Below are 21923 nucleotides of genomic sequence, written 5' to 3'. Positions count from 1 at the left end.
CTTTCCTAAAAGTCATACAGCTATTGAGTTGCAGAGGTGGGTTTTGAATCCAGGGCTGACTCTAAAGCTCACACTTTCTAAAACACTACGTACTAAGTGATTTATTTTCTCCTGAAATGGAATATGTACCTCATCCCATCATTTTCTAAAGGACGGCTTTACAACAAGGTGTCTCAATAAGAGCTCAAAATGTTTGTTAAATGAACCTATAAATCATTGGTTTATATATTTAAATATATATTTTCCTTAAAGATTTTCAATACAAAATCACCCACCTGTAAGTATTAGGCCAGATCTTTATTCTAGTAAGTGATCTACCTGATAAATCATCACTATTATCCTTTTCTCTTGAGCTTCTTTATTGAGACAGAATCAACCAGCCCCAATTTGGGGCTGCTGATACCAATTGGTCCACATTATCTAACTTTTTTTACTGATTAAGAGCTACTTAAATCCCCAAATTTTATTATTTATTCAGAGTGGTACTAGCTGTAAGAGTTACAAGCTTCTATTGGGAGTGAAGAATTGTGAAAAGTATAAATCATTGGAAATGCTGGTTCACTGAAGCTTAGTAGAAGGGATAATAGTAGCAACATTTGGCTTAGCTACCTAACCAATAAGATTTTAAATGTTAATCTACTCTTGAATAATCACTGAGTGTCTCTTACAACTGACAGGCAAAATTTAGAGAGGCACACTTAGAGCCATGTCACATAGAAGGAAGGAAGGTATACACAATTTAAAAGGAATCTATTCCTTTCCCTTCAAAAATTAGATTTTAAAAAGTATCTGCAAATAAAACCATTTGGATCACGAAATCTTCCTTTTTATCCTTATACTTACCAGTGTCTCCACTATTAACTCTTCGTCTAGGAATGGCTTTAACTCGTGCAGGTAAAATAGAATGCTGTTTATCATACTCAGAAGCAACAACTGAGTATGACCTTTGGAAGACAGTTCTCTTTGCAAGATCAGTATCAGTTATGGGACTAGTTTCCAAACTGCAGATAAAACAAGATGACAGATAGAAAAAAGTAAATGGAGTGAAACTATATTTAGTTTATAATACTGTAGACAAATATGTGAACCTGTATTTCATGTGGAAAAAACAAATTCAAAAGCAACCTGACATTCTCTCTTTAAGCCATAATTTGATTTTTCAATAGAGTAACATTTTAATAGATATTTAGATCTGTATCTTAAAACTTTTGGTTTTCTCAAACCTACTTTGCATTTTAAATTTAAAAAAAGATATCAAATGTTCTAAGCTCCTTTCAGAATCAAAAGCACTGTGGTGAAAGTCATGTGTCATGATATTCAAGAAAAATAGGCAGATATATTCATGAAAGCACTGAATAGAAAGAAAATGGATATATACATACAGAATCCTAATAACATGGAAAGTGACATGATTCAATTTTCTTTGGGACTTGAGTGTTCTATTAGGTTTCTTACTCTTGGGAAGTGCTGCAAAAACTTTTCTAGAGAGAGGCCACACCAAAGTGTATTGAGAGGTAACAAACTGACTTTCGACATAAAATTATATTTACTACATAAGAATTCAGTGATTGTCATTCAGGTTTAAGTAAACTAACAATTTTCCTATTTACTATAGCAACACTAAAAACACCTGGAAAGTTGTTAGGATGGTTATATAATTTTCTTTATTGAAAAGGTTTTTTTTTTTTAAAGAGAAATACTCCTTTCGGAGTTCATAAGTGTGATGATTGGGTGTTCACGCTTGTGTGTGAGATGTGCCTCCCGCAAACCTTGTTACAACATCGGCACATTACCTGTCTGACGTGAAAAAAAAAAAAATACCTTCTCTTACTTTTTCTCTAAGACACATTTACAAACTATTTTTTTCATGTATTCTTTCTGCTGTTGCCTCATCCCAAATTGGGACATTTTTGCTCACTTGGATTTCTGGAGTTGTTTCTTTTCTATCATTCAAGGCAGGTTTGAATCCTATGGCCCTCAGTAAAGATTATACTTGTATATTCTCTAGTAAATGGCTAACTCTCTGGACATTTTCTTTACTCACCACCTAAGCATATGCACATTCTTGTTTGACTAGACTATAAATGTTGTACATAATTGACTGGGGTAAGTGTGCCTGGATGTCAGTTTGGGCTGTTTTGATTCCCGAATGACCAGAGTATAGGAATATGTTCATTACTTCGCTTTTTATATAGTATTACTATAAAGCACAAGACATCTGTTCTGCTTTCAGAGGAAGTTTATCTATCAATCTAAAAATAACTTATACAGCCTTATCAACTTATACAACCTAAGAAATAATGACTTGTACTTATAAAAATGACCATGCTTGAGAAAAAACTCAAGCAACACAAGAAAACCCAAATGGAGTAAAGATGACCATCATTAACTCAACCTCTATTATTTTGAGCCAGGTAATTATTTGTTGTGGGTCTGTCTAGTATGCTGTAGGACATTTAGCAACATCCTTGGCATCTATCCACTAGAACGCCTGTTGAACTGGACCCGTTGTGAAATACAAAAATGTTTTCAAACATTGCAAGATGTCACCTGGGAAGTGAGATCACCTCCCCATTGGGAACCAGATTTAATATATTCATTATCCATCACCTTTTAGAATAGCCTAAGTTGGTCAAGACTTTTTTAAAGGATAGTTCAAAGGTGCTATATTCCCTAAGTTACTGTATGCTTGAGAATGTCTCAACCTGGCTGAATATAAACCACTGGGTCACAGTTTCTTTTATTTACAATTTTGTGAAAATTACACTTATGTGTATAGTCTTTTAATATGCTTTTCATTAATCATTTGATTTATGTTCTAATGATCCTTTATACTTCAGTATGTCTTCCTGATTGGGTAAATCTTCTAAGGTAATATTTTCTTTCTTTTAGAACTTCAGAAATATTGTTTCAAAAATTTTTTTTCACTTAAAGTTGTTATACAGAAGTCTGAATTCAGTCTAACATTTTCCTTTTGAAAGATGACATGTTTGTCTATGCTCAGATACTTGAAAAATTCTGATTTTTTTTCTTGGAGTTTAACTTATTTTTTACAGTCACCTGTTATTTCTTCTTATATTATAGTTTTAGATAATTTTCTATTATATTTGTTGGTTTTTCTACTTTAATGATGCGTCTATTCAGTTTTCAAGGTGCTGCTTACGCTGATATTAGCATACCTAAGTGCGGGGGGGAGGAGAATTGTAAGCAATAATCTAAAAAAGATCACGATTTATTTTCCGTGCTGTTTCTTCCATGAAACCATCTCTAAGCAAAGCCTCAAAGTCTCTAGTCTGATTTACTATAGGACTAACTAAATGACATAATATCATATAATGGAATGTTTTATCATCACTTTATGAGTTGATCTTTTTTCTCCAACGTGTCTGCCTCTGCCATCACGGACCTTACCTTATTCATGTATGTATGCTTTTTCTTACTACTCTAATGGTTAGCAGAGCTAACTCAACGTGCTTTCTGACATGGAAGGATAAACAAAAGAATTTTTATAGCATTTTTTTATAGCTCAAAGTCTTGCTTCCACCGAATACTGGCTCTTCAGCACAGAGGAGAGAACTCAAATACCTTGGTGGCATAGACTTCATATTGCTCTCTGGCTCCTCAAACACATTAGGACTTGCATCAGGAGTTACTGATATGTATGGGGCAGGTACAGATGTTGAACGCAGGTATCTCATTTCATCCTGGAATAGGTTGTCATCTTGATAGCCCACAAAATTTTCATGATGATGCCTACATTAAATCAAACCCAATAAGTTAAGAGTAATGATGGCAACACCGATACCTCCCATTTTTAATTTCCTTTGTAAAAGCAAAAGCAGCACATATAAATCTGTAAAGGTGAAGTATTGAAATAATCCTAGATGTCAGTGGAGGACACAAAAGTCTGATAATTTTACACAGATATTCCAGGTGTCACAAACATTTCAAATCCAAAACTGAACTCATTTTCTTTCCTCTTGAGACCTTTTCTGTCTTCTAGTGCTTTGGTGAATGATCCCACCAAGTATCTAGCTGCCTAGGCTAAACTATCTCGATGTTACAGTAGGCTAGATCTCAGCCATGAGGTCTAAGAACACTAGGTTTCCTCTGACAACCATTCTCTCTTCTCATTCCCTAGCGTCATTTCCTTGGTTTAGGTTAGGCTTCTGTTTCTTACATGGACTACTGAAATACATAGGTAGTCACTTTTTTTGGTAGGAATATATATGAGACAAAATTGAGAAAGGTTAGATACATGAAATGTTCCATGAGGCGGCGGAGCACCCATTCCCCAGAGAGCTAAAAGCATACAATACATAATTATTGTATGCCAGCACTTTTAGGTGTTTTACAATTCAACTCTTCCCTTTTGAAACTTGGACGAGTTGTTAACTTCAGTCTACCAAGTGGTCTGACTGAAGCTAAAGATTTGTTGCATTTGGCATATCTGATGATTTCCACCTTGATCTCAAATCTACTTAGTTTTACATTTTCATTTTTGCTTCCTACTCATTTTATTGAAAAAGTATAAAAGTAAAAACCAAACAAACGAACAAAAACTATGTAACTCTGCTATACAAAAAGGAGAAGACTGAAAAAAGGAACTGTTGGTTGGCAAGTCATGCCAGTGGGCAGTATCTGGAATTCTTCATTTGTCAGGTGATAAAAAGATTTTGAATTTGGCATACGATAACCTGTTTTAGAGTGTCAGTGTTTAATGTATAAAAGTACAGTCTGGGGCCGGTAGAGTGGCACATTGGTTAAGAGGTGGCCTGGGACGCCAGTGGGCCCCGGTTTGGATCCCACATATGAGGGCCAGTGACACACTGCCCTCTACAGCCAAGATGCTGAACAACAGCTCAACCTGGAGCTGGACTGCCGTGAATCTCCGGAGACGGCGTAGGCTGCAGCCCCTGCTGAAGTGGGTTGCCATGGGCTACCGTGTGTAGCCAGCAGCCAGCGTGAGCGGCCAGCAGCCACCGTGAGCGGCCGTCCAGAAGCTGGTGACTGATCTGCCTCGCCCGGGAAGCGCGCAATGATGGTGCCAACTTGGGCCAGTGAAGCAACGTCTTCCACAACTAGACTGAAGAACAAAAGGACAGCAACTTGTCTGTTCCCCTTCCCCCAATTCCCCAGTGCTGTTCCCATGCCCCAATTCCCCAATAAAAATCTTAAAAAAAAAAAAAAAAGTACAGTCTGTACCACCCAAGTCCAATACAGGAATAGAGCACACTATTAATAGGCTTCTCTCCATCCACACTTATACAATTATACACTTCAGTTTTTACATTAGTTGAGTGATCTTCTAACTGAAAGCCAGTTCATGTATTTCTCTGCTTAAAATTCTTCCACTGTTTATCTATGGGATAAAAATCCAACCTTAGTATGTAATTCCTTAAACAATGCTATGTCATCATTTTTGTCTCACATATGTGATTTACTCTGTCATCACCTACTTGATTAATTTCTATTTATCCTTCAAGACTTTGGTAAAGCTTCAGATCCATTTCCTAATTTCCTTGGGACTTCAGGAACACTCCATCTTTTATGTTCTACAGCATCCTGCACATACTTCTATTATAGTACTCATCACATAACATTTAAATATTTCATTTACATGTTTGCCTTACCACCAGAGGGCAAACACACAGAAGTCAAGATTTTATTATCATCATCTTGGTATCTTCAAGGTCTAGCACAAAGCCAGTAACCAGTTGGTACTCGTTTAAATGCTAACAAAATGAATAATTTAAAAAATGAAAGACTTCTATAGAAAATAGTTTCTTTCCACTTCAGCACTTCCTGTTATTAATAGAATGAAGTCAGCCTTTTATCAAAGAGTAAAAGATAGCTAAAGTCTTACTTTGTAAGACATATACTGTATTGATAGTAATACAAACTGACATAGTATTTACAGGTTTTTAAAAAATACCTACTACCATAAAGTATGTATCCTACCAGTCATATATCGGCCAAGGAGACTCAGGAAATGAACTTCTAGAGGTCTCTCATTGTACACAGTATGTAATATAGCGTGAATATTCAGAGCATGCTATCAGTTAATCAACAATAACTGTTAATCCAAAGCGACTGACTAAAATAACCAAGTTATATTACCTAGCTAATGTCTGCAGGTAGAGACAAGGCATTTTAACTGGCAGATCCTCCGAAATGCCTTCTTTCACACTGGGAAGCTGGGACTGGAATGGCTTTGCAGGATGGTAACACAGAATGCTGGGTTCCGCCGCGCTGCTCAGGGACAGCAGGAAGAGCGCGTTGGCTCTGATCACCTGGTGAGCTTCCATGGTGGGCAGGGCGCGGGGAGTCTTGACTTGCATTGGCTTCCTCCGCGATTGTTTGACCTGGCAAAGAAAAATTTGGAGTGACCTTTTCCTATGTATATTCAAATCCTACATTTCTTAACCTTAGTATGTTGAGTCTCTCAATAAAAGTTATTAAACTCTGTAGGACCGTTTTATTTTTATTTATTTTTTTTTTTAGCTGAGCCATCCTGCCACCTGTTGGCAGCTCAGCGGCAACTCAGCTTGGGCCGGGCATCGAGCTGCTGTTGCTCAGAGCTCGCACTCTTGCGCAAGCTCTTACCTAACTGAGCCATTCGGCCGGCCCTTGTAGAACCATTTTAAAATAATAACAGCGATTACCAAAAACAACATTCACTTCATGCTTCTCCTGAGCTGACTGAAACTATTTTATATTGAACATAAACTATATATCTTTTCCTTCCTTGGGAAAATTAAAAACCTAACTAGTAAAATCTAAATATAACTAGTCTGGAAAAAGAGTAAATAATCTGTGTGGCTGTGCATATATTCAGCAAAAATTGTTAGTCGGGTGTGCCATCAATGTGAATGACCTTGAGTTCACGAGTCCTATAACATTATTAAGGATTAAGAAAAAGAGAAAGGAGATAAACAGTAGAAAAAGAAAATGGAAGAGAAAAAAGGCAAGTAAAAAAGAGACAGCTATGTATATATATAGAGTATTAATAAGAATTAAACAATAAACATTTGTCATAAGGCATATATGCCACATGTTAGCTGTCTTGTGTTATCCCAAGATATATTTTATTTATATAATAAAAACCGCTGGCCAAGTATAAGTATTAAATTTGTATATCAATCCTGTTATAAAGCTGATCTTTAATAGCAACTATGTGGAGTTATATGATATAATATGATCATAAAAAGAGATTTTTATAAGGTTTATCCGTATCATTAACACATAGCCAGAACAGAATAAAAATACCTTTTCCCTTGCAGCAGCCTGTTTTTCACGGAGGTATTTTTCTCTACAGCGATCACATACCAGATACCAAGTGCTCCCTCCTATGCCCCCATCACCACAGTTACCAGCCCAGCCTCCACAAAAGTGGCCAATGCTGTTGTAACCTTGTCCACCAGCATACCGGCCACAGCCTTGAAACAAGAAAAAGAAACAGTTAACACTTTAAGTGTCCTTAGTAGTCTGATCATTGCCACTTATACACTAATGACAGATGTACCCAGATGTACCTTCTCAAAGGAGGCAAAATCCTGAACCAAGTATCTGACTTTTTTTTTTCTTTATGTTATTAAGTATATTAGAAAAATAGCATGCTTGACCCAAAAGCAATCAAATAAACGATGCCTAAATTCTCCACACAGGCAGAAGAAAAGACATATAAGATGTGGGTACATTTAGATTTACTTAAGTATGCCAATATATTAAACAAAATAGGTATAAAGTGTTCTGTAAGATTCATATATTTTAAGGAATGATATATTTTACAAAAGGTTTCATGTATAATATGTAGAAAGAGAAAAAAAAATCAACCAAACTTGTAATAGGTGAATTTTGGAACACTAATCAATTGGTACAGAAATCCTCACATTTATCTAGAACAGTTTTCTGATGACACAGTTGATATCACTGCCATAAGAAAATGCCAAAGAAATCAGTATTATCTAATTTAATTTGCAATTTTGAGCAGGAAAACACTAAAATCAAAGGAGACCTAATATTGGGATCTTTCCTGAGTGTATGACATGTTATTTCTACTGTGTGAGACACCCTAACAGCACCCTTTGGGTAATGCATTTAAAAAAATAAACAATATTTCAGAATGCAATGAATACACAGAAATGAAATAGTACTAAATTGCCTTACCATCATACTAATAGAATTTCTTTACCTATTTTCCACAAAAATCTATACTGATAATGCACTTTAAAAATTGCATTATAAGATACTATAAATTCTGGCAATAGCTTCCCTGTATTTAAACATAATTAACAGAACAGCTCAAGTTAGAAGTTACCTAGCTTCTTTATTTTTTTTACAAACACTACTTACATATACTCAACACTACCACTTACCTGGGTGAGCTTGCCTCATGTGATATGTCACTGGGTATGGGTGTGACTCTCCGCACAGCTCACAGATTGTGTCTTTCTCCGGTCCTCCTACTGCCAGCTGAGCCATCTCGCCAAACAAATTACCCCTGGGCCGAACTTCTGCCTTTTCTTTTTTCTTTTTTTCTTTTTTGGCCTTCTTATTCTCTTTTTCACACTCCTTCTTTTTAAGAACTGCACAAGAGCCAGGACTTGGAAAAATCATATTCTGGGAAGCTGCTTTGATAGTAGCCAAAGAGATGTCTTCCCAAAAAGCCACTAAGTGTTGTAAAGTTAAAGGAAGAGGAGATTTAGACTTCATTGGGTGATGCATGGACATTTCAAAAGTGGCTTCGGTTTTCCCATCCTCACATTTCTCATGAAGAGGTGGTTCCTTAAGCATAGACAACACCTTATTTTTGTTGATACTACCCATTTTAGATATATCTGGTCCATGAGGTGAAATATTAAACATATTCAGTGCAGATGATATTTCCAGTGAGTGTCTATTTTTTAATTTGGTTTCCTTTTCTTCTGTAGGCTGTTGGCTGTTTAAACTACTTCTTATTGGAGCATGTTCTTTGGAAAGTTCAGGATTAAATTTTAAGAAAGAAGAACAAGCCATTGCATCATGTACTATGCCTTCGTGCCACAGGAAAGAGGCAAAGACTGCTCTGGCACACTCAGCCACGGACGGAGACATGGCTTGCTTGGCTGGCTCTAAGGGTTTAGATCCATCTCCTTTGAAGAGAAAGCTAGATTTTTCTTTTTTGGGTCTGGTGTGCCTATTAGCACATTTTCTACTTATTTTGGGGGATGCTCTCATGTCCTGTTCATCTTTCAGTGGGGCTTTTCCTATGCTGAAATGAACTTTATTTGAACCTTCATCCACACTCTTAAACTCACTGTTTTCATCACAGGTGCTATCTGTTAGACTGTTTGTTTTTAAAGTACTTGAAGTGCAGACTTCAACTACCTCACTGTGAAGGTTTTCTTGTACCACATGGGGAGAAGGCGCTCTATTTTCGGATCCGGGGGAATCTTTTGAATCCTTTGGTACTGGTTTTGGTTTGGGGGATGTTGATCGTCCCCTTAATGGTTCGGTGAGGGGCATTTTCTTCTTGCGGAGGGTATCTGGATCAAGTGTGTAAGAATCTGATTTGGAACGCTCCCGAGGAGGGTCAAGTTTTGTCTTAACAGGCGCAGTGCTTTTTTGAGGTAGATTTTTATCATGTGGTGAGGAGGAGCGTGGAGAACTAGCACCCGATGGGCTAGACCTACTGGTTGGGAGAGTCTTTGGCTTAGGAGATGATGACCGAGAACCTGGTCCTGGGGATTCAGCTCTGAAGCTAGAAGACATCCTCCCATCAGATTTCAGTGTCTGCAAAGTGTTATGGTTGGGGGACAATGACCTGCTGTGAGAATCTGACCTCAGCTTTGCAGCATCCGATTTCAACATGAGGGACTCACTAGCTGATAAACCTTCTGTGCCCCTTGGCTTCTTCTGATCAGCAGTCGTCCGGCTCATGCGTCCATCAGGTTTAATTGATCTGCTGTACTTGGAGGACAGGTCTGATTTTCCTGATGTACAGACTGGTCTAGAAGATGTTGAGATAGTTCCTCGGTCACCTGTATGGTCCATTTCATAGTAAAACTTGTTAATAAAATTATAACTTACTGATAATTTAGCCACTAAACACTTAAATACAAAACATAGTTAAAAATTTACAATTGCTTGTCACAAACAGAAACACTTGAAAAATAAAGGAAGAAAAGGAAAATATTTCTCATAAAATTCTATTTCATCACTATATCATTTCCACCAAAAACAATTTTCATGGATGCAAAAGAGACTGAACAAATAGTACCTATGCAACAGTATAAATTATCTGTCATATCTGAACTTCAGCCTTAGTACAATAATTAATGAGAATTAAAATTCAGTGAGGAACTAAAAAGAAAAAAATCAACAAAACTAATTTTTTGGAATAAAAAAATTATGAAAATACATGTATTTTTAAATATAAAGTAGTCAAGCTAAATTTCCAGTACAGTGATACCTCACATCCTTATTAGGGTAATGGTGCAGGTCTTACTGAATTAGGAAGCCGAATTTATAAATAATTTATCATTTTCAAGTACACAAATAAATACATTAGGCTAATAAAGAGCTGCTTAGGAGACACTCTATTTTAATGATTGGATCGGAATAATTTAGAATTAACATATGAATGCCCAAAGGTATTTTAATTACATGCAATTCAGGTGGTCTATTGTTTAAAAATAAATTGTATTCTAGAAGTTTACACTGTTTCCCCGAAAATAAGACCTAGCTGGAAAATAAGCCCTCACATGATTTTAGGTGCCTAAATATGGCACCCTGGCATACTGAATATTTTTAAGCGGAAGGACTTTGTGGAAAAACCACCCTTCTCCCTGAAACAAGTCAAAAAACCCTCATGTGAGGGGTGCGTGCCCTCCATATCTTGGAGGAATCATGATAGGGCTTCTTCTCCAGCTAGGTCTTATTTTTGGGGCAACACGGTGTTTAGTTCATTAAACTTTAGATGGATAGAATTCAAGCTTGTGTGCCTTTGGAAAAAAGAGGACCCTCAGATTAGTAGTACATGTCTGAATTGTGGGGGGCCTTGAAATTAGGAGTCAGGAAAATAACAGCTAAAAATATAAAAAGAAAAATATTCCACCTATTTTCTAGGCAAAGCACTAGATATTTCCACATGGACACTTCTTGGTGTGTCCTGACCCTCATTCAGTGTGGCTCCTTCCTACTATTTCGTACTTTCCTTTGAGGCCAAGTCGTCTTTGTCGTCAGTAAGTGGTACAACCTACAAATTACCTTTCCTCCCTAAAATAAAAACTCCTAGTCTTAGAGCAAGTGATATTAGTTTTGGGGAGAAAAACAATCTGATTAAAATGATTTATATGGTATGAAAAACTGAAAATCCATAAACCTTGCTGAAGTATTTACATATTTTTACCTGGTAAATTGAGATCAATCTGTTAACTGGTTACATTGCAGGTATTCCTTTCTTTTTTATATTTGAACAAATCTGAATGACACGGGGAAATGTTTTTTGGCTTGTGTGTATGTGCATGTAAGCACACATATGTGTTTGCAGTTACACTCCAGCTATCTACAGGTGAAGACAGTATTGCCATACAATCTGCCCTCCTAATGAAAGGTCTGCAAGGACTGGTATTTTTGTCTATTACTCTTCACTGATGTAATGTCATGAATGGATCCTGGGATACAGGAAGTGCTCAATAAAGACATGTTGAATGAGTAAGTGAATTCCTATTTTCTTAATATTTTTTTCTTCTGCTACTCCCAAATCTTCAGGTTCTCCAAAAATCTACCTTTCACATTCATGGCTCCCAGGCTCACAGGGCAGAGGCGACAGTAGCCATTGTTGTGTAAGGGTCAGTTGCTTGCAAGTTAAGTAATTCTGTAGTAAAATAATGAAGTATGGCAAATAGCCTGTTTAGGGCATGTTGATGAACTGAATATTTATTTTAATTGCAACATGCCAGTGTATAGTATAATTATTCTCATTCTCCAGATGAATAAAAGTAACTACTAAATATAATGTTCCTCAGTTTTTTGCAATCTTTTATTATTCTATCATGAACTTCATTTATCATGTAAGTGTTTTTTTATAAAAGCAGTATGAGATTGGGCTAAATTCAGGGGAAAAGTGGGTAAACAAATCACAACACAGAATAAAAATTTCCAGATACTGATGCTGTTTTGGTAGAGCACAGATGAAAAGAAGTTACAATCTTGATATGTGCTCTCAAATTATATAAAAGTAGTTTAAGAAACTGCTGCCCATATTTTGATCCATAGAGCAAATTCTATAAACAAACGGTAGAATTAAACATCAACCTAGTCCTTGCCACTAATTTTGAGGGTGTGATGTTGGGAGTACTAATTTTTTGTTACTAATCTGATAGCTGGAAATGCCTTCATCGCCACATTTATTTTGGAAGCTGAACCATATATAATGGTGAGTCTAGACAAATAAGGAGTAAATCTTTTATATCTGGCACTCGTCTCTTAAAAGATCAATTTGTAAATCGAAGGTTTGCTTTCTAAATTAATGGTGTGCAATTCCTCATGAAGGAAACCCTCCTCTGTGCCTGATTGAAGAATGGAATCTTTCAAATATCAGGAACACCACTTGTTATATCGTAGCAAAAGTGTTAAAATAGAGAGGGTTAGAGAGTGTAGGCATCTGTACACCTTATCTCTCTACCTCCAATAGTGGTGAATATTTTCTTAAGATCTGTAAGTAGTGATAGTTAAGACTATAACTGGGTGATAGTGATGAATTGCTGGAGTCCAGGGGCATAAAAAACTCTGCAATTATTTCTTCCTGAGGTTTGTCAAATTATAATTAAATCCCTTTGAAAACTCTACTTTTCCAAAATGTATCTCATACATTTTTTTAAAAAAGAATATGTCAAAGGGCCGGCCGAGTGGCTCAGTTGCTTAAGAGCTCGCTCAAGAGTTTGAGCTCTGAGCAACAGCAGTTCGATGCCCGGCCCGAGCTGAGCTGCCGCTGAGCTGCCAACAGGTGGCAGAAAAAAAAAAAAAAGAATATATCAAGTGAAGTGTGGGAAACCTATATTCACCAATGTTTATCTCCATTTGGGCTTCAAAAGTTTTGAGGCATGTAATGTTACTGCCATGTTGTGGCTGCTTGAAATATCAATAAACATAAACAAATACTTTGTTAAAAATCTTCAGATCATATATAATGCTTTCACATTCATCACTTAATTGAGTTTAATGATTATATTTATCATATGTAAGTTTAACTGATAATAGGCAAAAATTTTCTAACCTCAAAGGAATTCAGAAAAAAAATACATGACAGGATAAAAATTTAGTACATTCAAACAAATTAGTAAATATGTTAAATGTTAAGTATTCATTCATTACTAACCTGCATCATTGTTTTCATGCCAAAATTGTAAATCATCACATTATATGATACCACACTATATAGCAGAATGTAGAACTATACTGTAATATGATATGCCATTATATATAGTATATATCAGGTTATATAACACTATGTACTATTGAGATCAGGTTCTACAATACTATTTATTATACTATAATATTTATAGCATCACTGCCAACTGTATAAAGAAATATAAAACTGTTACCCATTTCCAAGAAAAAAAAATTAATAATTATTTGACAAACATATGCAGTATATTAGCCACTGCTGCAAAACTTTTGATCAAATTTTCTTAAAATACAGGATTTTAAAAGTTTAAATATTACTTTAAGATGAAAACATGTAAGCATATATAGTATTTTAAAAGACAAAGAAGATTTATAAATTGTCTGAAATTTTATCAGTTGTCAATATAGTTTAAACATTACTAAGTTTAAAATTTTAAAACTACGTAACTAAGAAAATACTACAAGGGAGACTCGTGCCAGACACGTAGGGGTGTGTGTGTGTGTATTTATGTGCCATGGTCACTAAGTAAAACTAAAAAAACTTTAACTTAATTATCAAAGTGTTTCTCATAAAAAAATCTAAAATAGAACAGTGATTTTTACATTATATAACAGAAAAATGAGTTTAAGACTAACCATTCACATAAGACACTATATTTTTATAGATCACATTGTGCTTCATGACTTACATATATACCATCTTGTTCTGATAATAAAGATTTTACAACTCCCCAAATCAGGCATTTTTGTCTATATACTACTTATTTTATTTTTTAAGATCTCACATAGGTTTGAAATGAAATAAGAGTAATATTTAACCTACAGTTATAGTCAACATGCATATCAGTTAGGGTAATGAATACTATAATATTGAAGATACATCACAAATAACCTCAAAACATCAAAATTTAAATAAAATGATAAACTTTAATCTTAAAAAATGGAATGGGATGAAAATGAGTGAGGTGAACTAAAATTTCCCTATTGAAACCCCCTATGTTCATTAAGAATGGCCCAGCCATGAATGTACGCATACCCACCCTTCATTTTGTGTGACAGAGCTGAGAGAGCAGAGGCAGGCACAGCTACACCATAATTTTTGTAAATGCGCTCACAAGAAGCAAGTTTGCGAGATGGAGATTCTATAGTGGAAAACATTTGCAAAGAAGCAGCACAGATTCAATGGAAAAAAAATTTGGCAGAGAATGCAAGCAGAAACAAAGCATTTCAAATGGTTATGTGAGACTATTAACTGTTGTTAATAAGTTTATGTTCTGCTAAATTTTTCAACAAGTTTATATTTCTCTAAAATTAAAACTGAAAACAACTAAATTAATTAATTTAGATTAGTAATGATAGCTCCAAATGTGTTAACTTAAAAGTTAAATAAGGCTCATAGCTCCAATAAATCAAATCTGAGCATTTCTTATTAGACTAATACTTCTTTAACTAGCTTTTCTTTAATTTGATCCTCATTGCTATACAAAGAGAAGTTTGTAAGTAAAACTTCTTTTTGGTAAATAATAAGAGATAAGTGTTACTTACAGTTTAACCTACTGTTACCTGGTTTTCTGTATGGCCACATGACTATGATTTTTCCAGTACGTATCTCTGAATTCGGACCCAAGTTGACATTTATGGTTAACTACTTTTCTGAGTCCATCTTCAGTGAACAAAGTTAGGACTAATCCCAATATTTAGTGTTTGTTTTGTATATCCTATTACTGAGATACCACATTTTGTTTATACAAGTTTTATAACACAAAGAAAACTGACAAGTCACTGAAAATGTTAGACACATTCGTGATTTACCATGCAGAAAATGAAGTACTTAACATTAAATAATTTATTTTTATAAAGGATTAACAGAACCTATAACAGAACCTTAATAACAGTATGCTAAAAAAAATCCCACCTCTATCTAAATCTAAAATAACCCCAAAATATCCATTTTATTTAAAATTTTAATTCATGGCGATTAAAAGTAATGTACTCAATTGAGCTGAGATAAATTCAGGTAATGAGACAACTTAATATTATTGAAATAAAAAATTATATACAATATATACTTTTCTCAAAACAGAACAGATTCATCACTATGGCAAAGATTAAAGGTGAACTACTCATAAACCAAAAAGTCATTCTATGTAAGGTACTGAGTATGTACCATGTGTCAGATAGTGTTCTTGGCATTGAGAATAAAATGATAAACAGAAATAAAGTCCTTGCTCTTATGGAGCTTATCTTCAGGTGAAAAAAGAAATGAACAGATAAGTACATACACGATCAAGCGGTGATAAACTTGGGAGTCATAAGCAAGCAGATGTTGGGCAATATTCTATGGCTGGATAAGACTACTTAGAGTGAGGTCTAAAAGAGACCACAGCTTGGGGACATTCCTAGGAATACAGAACAAAGGAGGATGTAGAAAAGGGAATGACAATGAACAGCTGATGAGGTAGGAAATATACAGCAGGCAAAGGAAGAAGGTGTTTCAAGGAAAAAAGAGAGGTCTACTCAGTCAAACACTGCTGATAGATCAAGCAAAACGAGGTCTTAGAACTGACAATTGAACTTAGCAAAACAAATCAAAGACTGATGGGAGCAATTTCTGCATAAGGACAACTGCAAGGACATCTTGCAGTAGGTTTAAGAGAGGATGTTGGGAGTGGGTGGAGAAATGTGACATACATACCATCAAATCATCTTTATCTAAACTGAAAAACGACACCTGAAACCTATGTAACTTTACTAATTGTCACCCCAATAAACTTCAATTAAAAAAAACAAACAAAAATGTTAAATGCTTTAAATATTCTGAGTATCCTTCTTTTTGAAGTCGATAAAACTCAAGGTACCAGTTACTACAAAACAAATTCTTATGCTATTTAAATCTCATATAACACATAGTCTGCAACTCTCATTGAACATACCAGGTAGGAGGGTGACAGCTTTCGATTGGAAGAGTTAATTCAAGGGGAATTCAAAATACCAATGTAAGGAGACAGTCTGGCTTAGTCACTAAAATCTGTGAAGACTGGGGTTAGCAGGACGAAACAGGAGCAGGAAATCAGAATGCCATCTTAATTGGAAGCACCCATAAACACAAATGTGATTAACTGTAAGGAGACTCATAGGATAAGATGTAAGAAGTTAAAGGTCAAACTCATGGAAAAGGTTTTAAAGCCAAAATAGCCTTGAAGTCTTTTTCAATGTTATAAAGCCTAGAGAGACTGAATTCCTACAATGAATAAGAAGAAAAATCTTTCAAAAGTCTAAAAAGGTTATTGTTAAATGCCTAAAGAAATGGAGACAAAATTAAATGTGTTACATTTAATTTTTACAAAATTTGCTCATGCTTAAATACCTTGATATAGTTAATTTTTAAAAAGATTTATATTTTCAATTTTAACAAGAGAAGCAATCCTTAAAAGACACACTGCAAGCCAGGCAATATCACTGCATAATAGATACATCCAGAATCCTCGTGACTGTATAAGGAGAAAAGTGGAATGTGTGAATGCTAAAGGGGCTTAAGACATGAATAAAAACTGAAAATTATTTACATAAATGTTAGTATACTAAATGAATTATAAAAGAATGAAAGCTAGAACAAAATTTAAACTTAAGGACAAAACAGAAATTAGCTTTTCACTAGGATATAACATCAGTCAATGTGATATGAATGTAGAAAGGAAGATGGATGAAAATATGTAAGATAGATAACCCCCAAAATACTATGTGTCTCTAAATGGCTTCGAGATGTAACTGTACTTCCATGTAACATATTACTGACTATATAGTAACTCCTTAATAAATATGGTTAAGAGATATAACATTAGAGATAAGCATATAATTTTGGAGTTTGTGATGGCCGAGACAGGAAAATCCAAAGTAAAATTTGATGTGCATGTATATGCTGGCCTTGGAAAGAATAACTTCAAAAAATTCCAAGAAAAGAATCAGCATTGCTCCTTGAGCAATAACTTGAGCCACATGAGACGAGGGCTGGGGATACTCTCAGAAATAAAAATCTGGTGCTCCACAAACTGCTTATCAGTTGCAAGGGAAAAAATAGTATCTATATATCTTAGAAATCAGACTTTGGATCAGGTGATGAACATTAACCGTAACCATGTGCTGCCTTCAGAAAGATATACTTATGTAGTATAAGGATAGCTAAAACCCAAACCAAAATAAAAAGGCTTTTTAGGAGAAAATACTTATGTTTGGAGAAAGAAGAAAAATGCAAGCACCAGCTCCATGCCTCAAACCTGGGGAAAGTATTAACCACAGATAAATAATCACGGGAGTGAGTTAAGAGTCTCATTTGAGTCTTAGATTGGCCAGTTAATTATATAACTTTGGACAAGTCACTGAGAATTCCCTTATCTCCAAAATGAGAGCTGGATGACTTCTGAGGCCCCTTGAACACCAGACATTAATTATACCATCCTATGACATCTTTCTCAAACAACCTGAAGGGAGTTGGGAGAAAAAAGACAGTACCTAACGGTTAAGAGATGATGAGTCTGATTTAAAAGATAAACATTTAGTTGATTACGGTGATGATATCACGGTGTATACATATGTTCAAACTCATCAAAATGTACACAATTATACCTCAGTAAAGCTGTTATAAAAACATTTAGTTTCAGTTTTGCTCAGCCTAAGCAATGAAACATACTATAGTGTAATACTAGAACTAAGTTACCTATCTGAACTCAATTTCTCCTTAAAACCTGCTTTTTATTTTGTTTATTGGTATTAGGTAAGGATTTTATCTTTCAAAATAAAGCCAGAAAACTAGACATCATTCTGGACTCGCTCCCACAGTGATTAGCGTGTCCTGTGCATTTTACTGCCTAGATATTTCTAAACTCGCTCCCTCTTCCCAGTTCCACTGTAATTTACCTTAGTTTAAGCCACACTCAGCTTTTCTCTGGACTGCCTGCCTCTAACATTCTCCCTTTCTCTAGGGCCTTTTTAATAGTATTTTCAGTTATCTTTCACTTGTAAATGTACAACAGATCGTATCACTCCTTTTAAAAAAATTCTGCAGAACTATTTATTCCCTTCATCTGCTCCCTTCATTTCACTCACTACACTTACAGCGTGAAATCTCAATTACTAAGTGTGGCTTAGAAGACCCCTCATGATGTGGCCCCACCCTCTCCAGGGTACGCAAACTGCCACTAGGGCACTAACGCTTCAAGCTACAAATGCGTGAAGTTTGTCAACTGAATCATGTTTTCTAACATGATCAAGCGAGTTGATTCATATGAAGCGGTTAAAAAACCAGTTATATGGCAGGTGCTTGATATGTACTGGCTATTACTATCTCATATCTTCTCTTCTTTCCTCCAACTACTAACACACTCTCCACATAATATGCTAACTCTGGGCTGTTGAGGACTTCCTATTTTACTGAGAAAAAACAAACAAAAGGAGAACATTCTAAAGCTCCCAACGCTTTACCTTTTCTTTCTCTCCTGTTATGCTGGATAAACGATATGTGCTCCAACGTAGCCAGCCTTTTCACTGGCACTAGATTTCATCCCCTCTCCTATGCAAGAATGTTGTTCTAGCAATTCTCCTCTGTCTCCTGCATCATCAATGTTTCTCTCTCTATTGGATCACTCTCATTAGAAAACAACCTTGATGTTACTTTTTTCCCAATAAAAAAAAACAAAACAAAAACCTCTCTAGATCCCACATTCTCTGTCCTAGCTTCATTTTGTTTTTTCTTTCCCTTTACAGTAAATCTTGACAGATTTATATACTCATGGTCTCCAATTTCTCTTTCCCCCTTTTCTCTGGAACTCACTGAATTAAGCTTCGGCAACTCACTCTACTGAAGTTGCTCTTATCACTGACCATGACATTGCTAAATCCAAAGTCCATTCTCAAGCCTAACTTGATTTGACACATTAGCAACATCTGATACAGCTATCACAATTTCCTTGAATACTTTCACTTGGCTTCCAGAAACACCACACTCACTTGGTTTTCCACCTAACTCTATGTCCATTTCTCAGTCTCTTTTGCTGAGTTCTCCTACTACCCACCTCTAAACACTGGAGAGTCCCAGGGCTCAGTCTTTAGGCCTCTTTTCTTTTCTACCTATTTTTCTACTGCTTTAATCAGCTCTTATGGCTTTAAGTATCACCTATACACAACAACTCTCAAATTATTCTGCTATGAGCCAAAGAGTCCCGATTTATATGCCCTGCCTAAACATTTCCCCTGAATTCCAGTCATGTATTGCTCTCAATTTTATATCGCCACTGAATTTAATAGGAACTTCAAACAACGTATCTGGGATAGACTGTTTGCAAACACGGATACAATTACCTCCATCCCTGTATCTATGTCCCCTATTGCAGCAATTCTAATCGGGAAGTGAAGTATATTTCTCCATCGTTAAACACAGGCTTGCCTTGTGTCTCGCTCTTACCAACATACTGTGGCAGATGTAATACTATGTTAATTTCAGCTGAAGGCACAAAAGATTGTGCATGCTATTGCTTTATTAGAATCCAGCAATGTCCACGCAAATAAACCCAGGTTAGCCTGCTGAAAGATAAGAAACACTTGGCTCTATCACCCCATTCATACCAACCAATGCAAAGCCAACCTCCCAAGGCAAAAATGTTTAGCTGACCTACAAGCACAGATGCATGAAGGAAACCAACCAAGACCAAAAGAACTACCTCACTGAACTTAGCCTACAGAATTGTGAGCTAAATAGTGTTCATTTTAAGTCATAGGTTCTGGCATGGCTTGTTATTCAACAGTAGCTTACCCAAATAATGCCCCAAATTTAGTCTTCATTATTGCTCATCATACCTAGTTCTCCAGGAGTGCCTGTAGTAAATGGAAATTACATTCTTCCAAATGCCTAGGCAAAAAACTTAGATTCACCCTTTACTATTTCAATTTTCTCATTGCTTATTCCATCTGTAACTAAATTTTGTTGATGTCCTTTCAAAGTGTATCCAGTAGTCCACAATTCACTACCATCTTTGGCTACTACACTGGGAAAGCCACCATCATTCCTCACCTGGATTACCGCAACAGCCTTCCAAACTGAACTACGTTATTTGCATGACTAGTGCTTAGAACAGTGCCTGACACTTAGGTGTTGCTCCATAAGTATTTGTTGATTTAATGGATCTCTATAAATAGCTCATGTTATTCTGATAGTGGGGCTGCTCCTGTAACCTCCTGACCCTCCCCCATCATTGCCTGATGAATTCCTATGAGTCTTTCAACACTCTGATCAGGGGCTACCTCTTTTTTAAATGCCTTCTCTAGCCCCTCCTTGCTGAGTCAGAAGAGCTCTTTCACCTAGGTGTCTCCTGCATTCTGTGAACGCTGCTCCTGCAGTAAGTAAGACATGCTTGGGGCTGCCTTGTACAATATTCCAAATGAAGGGTGGAATGAACAGTAGCCAATAAGGAGGGAGAGATACAATGTCAAATCTAGTCAGGAGAAAGCAAAAAGATGCATGAGGAGATATTCTCTTACAACAGCAGCATTTTATTTGGTTTGAATTCCTAGGATGAAGTGAAAGGTTGATGGAGAAATTGTTGATGAAGAGGTAAAGGAACATGGGTCAAAACTTTCATACCACAGAGAAGATGGAGACACTAAGTGAAGATACATTCTGGCCCATGACTAAAATGACACGGATTTGCAGGGATGCTAGAGATGTTGGAGCCAAAATGAAAATAAATATGTTGGCTGTTGTGACAGATGCTATAGGTTCAAGTGTGAAAAATTTAACTGAGATTGAATATTTGAATAAAAGCTGATCCTGATTTTATAAAAGCTTTGTTGAAAATCATCATATACTTTTTCTTTATAAAAATTATAAAAAGGAAAAGGATCTTGGAAATCAGCTTAGTGTCACAAAACTAGTTGGAGGGAGAACAGAGACTGAAAGACAGGTCTCCTTCCTCAGTCAAGTGTTCCATCCATGTCACACCTTCACAGCAGGCTAGGATAAAAATGACCAGATTCTGTGACTACAGTCCAGGATAGATACGATCTCGAAGTCTTAGAGACAAGCCTGGCTTTTATAATAACATCCATACTAATATCTGAATATAGTGTTACTATATGAAGACTTCATCTCAATACAATGAAATTATGCTGTAAAAATGTGATGAGAAGTAGCTAAGAAACCTCATTTATCCCTTTCAAAATTGCTTCCTGCAACTCTTTTCACAGTCCTCTCTCTGAGACTGTGCTTTCTTTCAGTCTTCCCTGGAGCACGAGAGAGAAGTGTTTGCATCAAAAGTCAATAATGGTATCAGCACCCAATTTACTGGGCACCCCATTTTATGAATGGGGTAAAATGGGCTCAGATGTGTCAAGGAACTAAAGCTAGGAAGTGGCTGGAGGAGAAATCTGAACTTAACGTGTTTATATCACAACATCTATATTCTAAGTAAACTCAGTGTCTTAATATACTAAGCATTCTGAAATGTAAATAAAGATGCATGCAGATACTCAAGTGGACTCTT

General features: G+C 35.9%; 1 protein-coding gene across 1 annotated transcript in view; it reads right to left on the bottom strand.

The window, feature by feature from the left end:
* The window catches only part of MYCBP2 (MYC binding protein 2), a 270913-nt gene that overhangs the window by 38117 nt on the left and 210873 nt on the right, over positions 1 to 21923 (bottom strand). The window contains exons 56-60 of the mRNA XM_019654304.1: positions 8379 to 10022; positions 7270 to 7439; positions 6121 to 6365; positions 3586 to 3753; positions 844 to 1001 (exon numbers count right to left, since the gene is read on the bottom strand). Coding sequence (XP_019509849.1) covers positions 844 to 1001; positions 3586 to 3753; positions 6121 to 6365; positions 7270 to 7439; positions 8379 to 10022 — 2385 coding nt within the window. The remainder of the gene's footprint in view (positions 1 to 843; positions 1002 to 3585; positions 3754 to 6120; positions 6366 to 7269; positions 7440 to 8378; positions 10023 to 21923) is intronic.

This window comes from Hipposideros armiger, unplaced genomic scaffold (genome assembly GCF_001890085.2).
Source record: "Hipposideros armiger isolate ML-2016 unplaced genomic scaffold, ASM189008v1 scaffold_219, whole genome shotgun sequence".
Lineage (NCBI taxonomy): Eukaryota > Metazoa > Chordata > Mammalia > Chiroptera > Hipposideridae > Hipposideros > Hipposideros armiger.
Note: the sequence above shows the minus strand (reverse complement) of the source record. Positions and strands in the feature narration are given on the sequence as shown.